The 8,232-nt window shown below is 43.3% G+C and overlaps 4 protein-coding genes across 5 annotated transcripts in view; all 4 read left to right on the plus strand.

The window, feature by feature from the left end:
• The window catches only part of LOC147048108 (ceramide transfer protein-like), a 9,296-nt gene extending 4,230 nt beyond the window's left edge, over positions 1-5,066 (plus strand). The window contains exons 4-16 of one of the 2 annotated variants that reach the window (XM_085926701.1): positions 588-695; positions 770-908; positions 1,509-1,589; positions 1,668-1,825; positions 2,011-2,103; positions 2,185-2,268; positions 2,453-2,545; positions 2,636-2,731; positions 2,835-2,967; positions 3,053-3,123; positions 3,216-3,344; positions 3,423-3,552; positions 3,789-5,066. In XM_085926701.1, the coding sequence (XP_085782827.1) occupies positions 588-695; positions 770-908; positions 1,509-1,589; positions 1,668-1,825; positions 2,011-2,103; positions 2,185-2,268; positions 2,453-2,545; positions 2,636-2,731; positions 2,835-2,967; positions 3,053-3,123; positions 3,216-3,344; positions 3,423-3,552; positions 3,789-3,916 (1,443 nt within the window). In that variant the 3' untranslated portion in view covers positions 3,917-5,066. Of the gene's footprint in view, positions 1-587; positions 696-769; positions 909-1,508; positions 1,590-1,667; positions 1,826-2,010; positions 2,104-2,184; positions 2,269-2,452; positions 2,732-2,834; positions 2,968-3,052; positions 3,124-3,215; positions 3,345-3,422; positions 3,553-3,788 lie in introns of both variants that reach the window. The other variant, XM_085926700.1, reaches the window with a different exon arrangement.
• Positions 5,067-5,485: 419 nt separating this feature from the next.
• Positions 5,486-6,184, plus strand: LOC147048109 (histone H2A-like). The gene has a single exon (XM_085926733.1). It carries the CDS (start codon positions 5,501-5,503, stop codon positions 5,882-5,884), a length of 384 nt encoding a protein of 127 aa, XP_085782859.1. The 5' UTR covers positions 5,486-5,500; the 3' UTR covers positions 5,885-6,184.
• Positions 6,185-6,540: 356 nt separating this feature from the next.
• LOC147048110 (histone H4) lies at positions 6,541-7,347 on the plus strand. Its single transcript, XM_085926344.1, has one exon. It carries the CDS (start codon positions 6,553-6,555, stop codon positions 6,862-6,864), a length of 312 nt encoding a protein of 103 aa, XP_085782470.1. The 5' UTR covers positions 6,541-6,552; the 3' UTR covers positions 6,865-7,347.
• A 230-nt stretch (positions 7,348-7,577) lies between these two features.
• LOC147048111 (histone H2B 1/2-like) lies at positions 7,578-8,001 on the plus strand. The gene has a single exon (XM_085925939.1). The coding sequence runs from the start codon at positions 7,590-7,592 to the stop codon at positions 7,962-7,964; it is 375 nt and encodes a 124-aa protein (XP_085782065.1). The 5' UTR covers positions 7,578-7,589; the 3' UTR covers positions 7,965-8,001.
• The last annotated feature ends 231 nt before the right edge of the window (positions 8,002-8,232 follow it).

An 8,232-nucleotide genomic window follows, 5' to 3' on the forward strand; every position in this document is an offset into this window, starting at 1 on the left:
TAGTTGTCATTCCACCCAGTGTGAGTCACCACTAAAGAACCCCATCCCCCAAAGTACTCTCCAGAATCCAGCCCACCATCAAGTCTCCCTGGAAACACAACACCAGCTCCTGTTGGGGTTCGGCCTGATACAGTATATTAGCACCACCGTGCTATACGAAGATAAAGTAACGCAACAATCAGTTCTGCTGGACAGGCTGCTTCCCCTCATTTGATTACGTTCCCCTTATCACACAAAACAGCTTGGTTGACTCGTGGAGCAGGCTCCGCGCACGCGCACTCATCACGTCTGAGCTGATTAACGTGTGCCCTTGGCTCCAAAGACTGAAATCCACCAGCAGTTACTCCTGGTCATTGACCTACAGTTACTTTTGGCATATGTGGGAGTGGGAGGGGCCAGCTATTTGTGTTTGTGCTGCTCCCTGGTGGTGTAACATGGAGGTGTTTCTAACAGAGGGTCATTGCCATGGTTACAAAACAATAATTTGTGGTAAATAAACTGGGATTAGATTAGAAAGTGATTTTTCCACTTCTGTGGGCCAGCCATTTTTTCCTCTTCTTTCATTGGTCATTTCTTCTCTTCACCAGGCCGATCCGGGTTACGGTTCCGAGTCCAGCCTGCGGCGACATGGCTCTCTGCTGTCGCTCACTTCGGCCACCAGCATCTACTCGGCCACCTCTACCTCATCCTTCAAGGTGACGATTCTCCTTCTTGTTATTTACTACCTGTGTTGAATGTGTTCATTCCAACATGGCTGCCTCGTTTCTAGAAGGGCCACAGCTTGACGGAGAAACTGGCGGAGATGGAGACCTTCCGCGACATCCTGTGTCGGCAGGTGGACACGCTGCAGCGATACTTTGACGGCTGTGCCGACGGCGTGTCCAAGGACGAACTACAGAGGGATAAGAGTAAGCCGACATCCTCGAAAGTTATCAATCCATTAAAACGTTCTTATGGGTCTTATCATCAGCTCTTGCACTCTTTCTGTACACGGTAATGTTATAAGGTTCTGTCAAATCGGAAAGTAGCACAGCAGTCGGTGCCAATGAAGTATGTTGGTGTGATATACGATGACGAGTTTTGTATATGTCGCGAAGGCATTTGGTTTAGCCTGGGTTGTGACTTGAGGTTTGGGAAAGTCTTCACGACACACCATTTTTTAGTTCATTTCCATGCCAATTATTTACATTAAAGATGTTTGATATTCGATTCACTTGTTTTAAGATCAAAGTTTGTGGTAACCTTTGAACTGTTAATATGGGTAACATGAATAGTGGACTTTACTGTAATGTTTGTATTCCATAGTTCTTTTGTGAATTCTTGTGCCAAAGCGTGTGTGTGTGTGTGTGTGTGAACATTCCTGCATGGCTGCCTGCAGTCGTTAACGCCTTCCGTTCCCATCACCGCTCCCTCTCGCCCTCGCTCCGTTCTCCAGATGAAACTGCACCATTGTCATCGTCACATCAGCCTCAGTGTGCCTGTGCGATGACGGCCTTTTTTTCTTTCAGTCATGGAGGACGATGAGGACGATTTTCCCAGCACTCGCACCGACGGAGAGTTTCTTCACAACAACAGCGCCAAAGACAAACGTACGTCGGGCAAATAAGTTTTCAATTTTATGCCGGTCTACACGCCAAGCTGACGTTTGGCTTGTCGCCGACGTGCAGCGTACCAGTGCCCCAATCCCAAGGGAGTGAACGGCATCGACTTCAAAGGCGAGGCCATCACGTTCAAAGCCACCACCGCCGGAATCCTGGCCACCCTTTCGCACTGCATCGACCTGATGGTCAAGAGAGAGGACAGCTGGCAGAAGAGGCTGGACAAGGTGTGCTCATTTATCCTCACAATTGTTCGTCATCGACGTAAGCGATATTTTGGAGCTAATATTCATTTGCAGTAAAAAGGAAAATACTAGCAATTTTATCAACGTTGCGCAGTCGAGAGGTGGTTTTAATTGCTTTTAAAGTCTGTGTGTTTATTAAACGACTTTTCAAATTGCCTTGGCTGAAGGAAATGGAAAAAAGAAGAAGAATCGAGGAGAGCTACAAGTCGGCCCTCAACGAGTTGAAGAAGAAGTCCCACTTTGGTGGCCCGGATTATGAGGTAATCAAGTCATCCATTTTTATTGTGTTTTGTTTTGAAATCACGAGCGCAAGTGTTGACGCGTCTTCCCATCCTCACCAGGAGGGTCCGAACAGCCTCATCAACGAGGAGGAGTTCTTCGACGCAGTCGAAGCCGCTCTTGACCGACAGGATAAAATCGAACAGGTCAGCGAATAAATATGTTGGAGCTAGTTGTGTTCTGTCATGGGAAAAATTTTGACCATTTTATAGGCAACATTATTTTTATCGAAGAAACAAGTATGGAAAATGCTATAGAAACAGGCCTAAAGTGTATTTAAATCGAGTATGTCTATATTGCGTATTTACTTTAAGTTATTTTTTGCTCCAGTGTCAGACGGAGAAGACCAGAATGCAGAGATCTAGTCCACTTCCACCACCAGACATCTTCTCCAGCTCGGGCTCTCACCGATTATCCGAGCAGGTTCTCTTTTCTTTTTGTCTCTCGTGCATGTCTCAACCCTGCAATTGTAAAATAAAAATAAAAAATCAACTTTTGCTTCATTTCTGGCAGGTGGAGGAGATGGTGCAGAGCCACATGACCTACTCACTTCAGGACGTCGGCGGTGATGCAAACTGGCAGCTGGTAGTGGAGGAAGGAGAGATGAAGGTGTGTCTTTTTTTTTTTTCCCTCCTATTGACAGTGTTCCCTTTTTTTCATGAATTGTTTGGATGTTGATCCTGACTCAAAGTTTTTCCCCGATGCATGTTAGGTGTACAGGAGGGAAGTGGAGGAGAATGGCATTGTGCTCGACCCGCTGAAGGCCACGCACTCTGTAAAGGGCGTGACGGGACACGAGGTGTGCCACTACTTTTGGGACACAGCCTACCGCAACGACTGGGAGAGTACGTGTATTGTCGAGGCGGCGGGCCTCCAAGTGCGATTAGGTTTTTTTTTTCCTCATTATGTCACTCTCCGCCTCCCCTGCAGCCACCATCGAGAACTTCAACATTGTGGAAACGCTGTCGGAGAACGCCGTCATCGTCTACCAGACGCACAAGGTACCACTGCGCCTCAATTCATCTGTATCGGCCAAAAAAAAAGTCCAAAATATTGTCTACAATGAAACTGACCACGTAATGTGTTCCCTCAGAGGGTTTGGCCTGCCTCTCAGCGTGACGTTCTGTACCTGTCGGCCATGCGCAAGATCGTGGCAAGCAACGAGAACGACCCCGATACGTGGCTGGTGTGCAACTTTTCCGTGGACCACCACGACGCGCAGGTATGCGGCGAGCCGCCGAAGGGACGCGACTTTCACTTTTCCCCACGCATTAACCCAAACTGTTTTTTTATTTTTTAGCCAAGCAGTCGCTGCGTACGAGCCAAGATCAACATCGCCATGATCTGCCAGACCCTGGTCAGTCCACCAGAGGGCGACAAAGAGATCAGCAGAGACAATGTGCTCTGTAAAATCACATATGTGGCTAATGGTGGGTCTCAAACATAAACTACATACTGTATGCTGCTATATACTATGCTAGGATGTGTTTATCCATTATTTTAATTACCATTTATGTATGTGGAGTGCTAAACAAGACATTCCTTAGGAGAAGAAAAGCCTCCCAGTGTAAAACATTTTTCTTGCAAACTGCTGGAATACAGCAAAAAAAAAAAAGTACAACTTTGTAGCCATTTTGTAAAATGCAAGTGTTTGTGTTGTGTGCAGTGAATCCCGGAGGCTGGGCGCCAGCCACGGTGCTGAGGGCAGTGGCCAAGAGAGAGTACCCCAAGTTCCTGAAGCGCTTCACCTCCTACGTGCAGGAGAAGACCGCTGGCAAGCCCATCTTGTTCTGATCCTCTCGTGCAATGTCACATCAAATCTTTATTGCCGTCGTCACACTGAAGAGGATAAAAAAAAAAAAAGCGCACACACACAATCAAATCACACAGCTTTGAACCTGAAAAAAATAGTTGGTAAGAATATAAAGTACAATTTAAAATATATTACGATCCGATTTTTTTTTCCTTAGAAAAAAAATATAGTTTTCTGTAAGAAATAGGGTTAAGTCTTATCTTAAAAGAGAAGTTTGATTTTGTTTCAAGGGTTTTAATTTTTTTTTTCTCTCTTAGAATATTTTTCTTGCAAAAAATCCAACATTTTCTGACCTCGACCTTTTATGTCTAAAGATATCTTTTTTGAAGAAATACTATTTTCTTGAAAATGTGTCCATTATTTTCAAGGATTTTTTTTCTCTGACACCTGCTTTTGTTCTCAAAATACTTCACCCCAAAAATCTTGACTGCCATAAATATTTGTATTGATAACTTTTGGCTCACACCAAATAATTCATTTTTTTTTTTTTAAACTTTTCAGTGTGAAACTAATATTGCTTGATATGATTGACACCAAGCAGGATTCCTTCCCAGCCGCCAATGTGCTCCAGCAACATTTCAAATTGCCTAGTTACTCAATGCAAAGTGCATTGAAACGACGTGTACGTATGTTCTATATATAAGTTGTAAAGAGCTCCAAGAGACAGACTGTTGCTATCAGACTGTTTAAGACTTGCATCTTTTTTTTTTTTTGCAGTGATGATTTATTTGATTGTATCAAGAGAACCGAGGGGACCGCCGTGATAAACTGTGGACCCCTATGACGTTAAACACTAATCCCGTTAATGAGCGCATCTGATTTGAAGCGCGGAGGGCGGGATCAGCTCAACTAAAATTGTAAGCGTGTCGCAAATGTTTTTTGTTGCATTGTGACCGCGTAGAGCCCCAAATGCCTTAGTGGGTTTGTTAGATGGGAGGTGGCAACAATTTGACACCTATGATGTCATTAGACAAGTGCCCATATATTGAGAAACAAACATTTTTACAATCTATATTGTTATAATGTTCAATTGCAATGTGACAGCTAGACTTTGGTTTCCCCTTTACTAATTGGATTTGCTCGTGCATTTTTACCTGATTATGTTGCCAATTAAAATGACATGTTTTAAAACTTTGTCTCGATTTTTTTTTTAAAACAAAAAAAGACCCATTCCACACACTTTTGTCTTGAAAAATTAGCTTTTTTAATAGCTCAACTTTTCACTAAATCCACTCATTTATTCTGGAAATAAAATCTAAATATAAGCAGAAAACTCCGGAGTTCTTGCAAATTCATTGCATGCATGTATGTGTGTCCTATTGTCCTTGACAAAAAAAAAAAACTAATCCTGATTACGAAACGAATATTGTACTTGTCTAAACAAGTTAAAATCGAAACAGGAAGCTGAAGCAAAGGGGCGAGGCTTCCCTTGTAACTCACTGCTGATTCGTCAACCGTTTCTACGCCTTATCTGGCCAATCAATGAGCAGGACGACTATCTATAAAAGCACAGCGTCTTGCAAGTGAAGGCACAATCAAACAAACGGCAAATTTACATTCTAAAAATGTCTGGGCGTGGCAAATCAGGTAAGACCAGAGCAAAGGCGAAGACTCGCTCTTCCCGTGCTGGTCTTCAATTTCCAGTCGGCCGTGTCCACAGACTACTGCGTAAAGGAAACTACGCTCAACGTGTGGGTGCCGGCGCCCCCGTCTACCTGGCGGCCGTGCTCGAGTACCTGACCGCTGAGATCCTGGAGTTAGCTGGAAACGCTGCTCGCGATAACAAGAAGACCAGAATCATCCCACGTCACTTACAACTGGCTGTCCGCAATGATGAAGAACTCAACAAACTTTTGGGCGGGGTCACCATCGCTCAAGGCGGTGTGTTGCCCAACATTCAAGCTGTCTTGCTGCCAAAGAAGAGCGAGAAGACAGCCAAGCCCAAGTAAAACTGACATTTGACAGACCCTACAAAGGCTCTTTTAAGAGCCACACACTCCTAACAGAAAGAGAACACAATTCCTGAATTTTTATTAAGCACAGATTATCTACTTTTTGACATTAATGTTCAAATCTTTACTACAACAAATTCTTCAAGCAGCTTCAACATTTAGTTGTTGAACACTCAATACTAATGACAATATGTATCAAGCAACATATTGCTGCAATTTAGCACTAGTTACTTCTTAGAAATAAATGTTTCCAGAAAAGACATGGAAAAAATGAGACTAGGTGTCAAATTCGAAAATAATTTCATAAATAAATAATAGTCCTTATTGAGTCGTGGTATTATTGTAAACTGTAGTTATCATTGTTGAATGTGCTAAAAAATTGGAATAAAGTACCAAACTTTTATATTAGAGCGTAGTAAGACAAAAACAGTGAAAAATAATCAAAGTCAATTCAGGGATACTTAATACTATATTAATTTTATTACTGTTTTGTATGTATGTAATACATTTGAAAGACAATTCTTTGGCCTTTTGAGTTGTGCTGAGTGACGCTGCTGCCGCCCACGATTGCATCAGCCGTTCTCTTTTACGTCCGCAGTCTTGCCATAAGAAGGCAGAACTCACTCCTACTGACTATCATTTGAGATTCACAACTCAGAGTAAGCATGTCTGGCAGAGGCAAAGGCGGTAAGGGACTCGGAAAAGGAGGCGCTAAGCGTCATCGCAAGGTTCTCCGTGATAACATCCAGGGTATCACCAAGCCCGCCATCCGTCGCCTGGCTCGCCGTGGCGGCGTGAAGCGTATCTCAGGTCTCATCTACGAAGAGACTCGCGGTGTGCTTAAGGTTTTTCTGGAGAACGTCATCCGTGATGCTGTCACCTACACCGAGCACGCCAAGAGGAAGACCGTCACTGCCATGGACGTCGTGTATGCCCTGAAGAGACAGGGACGCACTCTGTACGGTTTCGGCGGTTAAACTCACCAAGACCAACAATCACCCAAACGGTCCTTTTAAGGACCACACAAATCTTTCTAAGAGCCTTAATTCCATGTGATAAACAAAGTGATCACAAAATATTTATCACTAATTGACATGTCACCATGATGATGAAATTTGCTGCGAAATACTGAATCCCGAATGTATTTATCGTCGACACAAGCAAGGATAGTAAACAAATGTCAAAAACGAAATTAGAAGCTTGATTCGGTGGCACAAAGTTTCCAAGAGTTCCCTAATGTTTAAAGTCCAAGACATAATTTTAGATGCACATAATCACATTTATTTTATGGACATTAAAATTGATTCTGAAATTCGGCAGAAATTAAGTTTGGCTTCCTTAAAGTGATCGTGAACTGTCATGAATCGAATACTTGTTTAACGTTGCATACAGCTACCAATAAAACTAAGGAATATACAGTATATCAATAAAAGTAGGGTAGTATGTTTTAGGGAAGTTGTTACGAGTGTATTTTACTGAAAAATATTAAATAAAATGACAGAATAATGGCTAACTGTGGCAACCAGTTGCCGCGCCTCTTTTTGTTCCGCGCCTCTTTTTTGTTACACGCCTCCAAGTTTCAAAAGAGAATTCCAGCCAATCAACAAGTAGCGCTGGCGCATTCGTATTTGCATGAGTTGGACATAAATACTCTTTCTCTCCGACTTCTTCTCCATTCAATCTCCCTAGCAGACTATCAACAATGCCTGACATTGCGAAACCAGCTGCCAAGAAAGGCTCCAAGAAAGCCGTGACTAAGGCCACACCCAAAGGCGGAAAGAAGAAGCGAAGGGCAAGGAAGCAAAGCTATGCTATCTACGTCTACAAGGTATTGAAGCAGGTCCATCCCGATACCGGAATCTCCTCCAAGGCCATGAGCATTATGAATTCTTTCGTCAACGATATCTTTGAGCGCATTGCCTCCGAAGCTTCTCGTCTGGCGCTATACAACAAGCGTTCAACCATCACATCCAGGGAGATCCAGACCGCTGTGCGTCTTCTGCTTCCGGGTGAGCTGGCCAAGCACGCCGTGTCTGAGGGCACCAAGGCTGTCACGAAGTACACCAGCTCCAAATAAATGACTATTTGAAACCAACGGCTCTTTTAAGAGCCACCCACATCTACCTAAGAGTTATTTCCCCTTTTCTTTTCCACGACGAGTAATTTTAAAACGTAATTGTTGCATATCATCTATAATGGGCAAAAAATTGTACGAACTTAAGGTAAAAATTAGAAACTGTCTTAAATCAACTCCTTACAAGGTCCACCTGGTTAAGAACATATTACTACCCACACTAGTCCCTACTTTACCGGCTGTTTGTGAACGCCAAGCAAAAGGTTGCAAC

This window comes from Syngnathus leptorhynchus, chromosome 12, assembly GCF_054491065.1.
Source record: "Syngnathus leptorhynchus isolate UIUO chromosome 12, UIUO_Slep, whole genome shotgun sequence".
In the NCBI taxonomy this organism is placed as follows: domain Eukaryota; kingdom Metazoa; phylum Chordata; class Actinopteri; order Syngnathiformes; family Syngnathidae; genus Syngnathus; species Syngnathus leptorhynchus.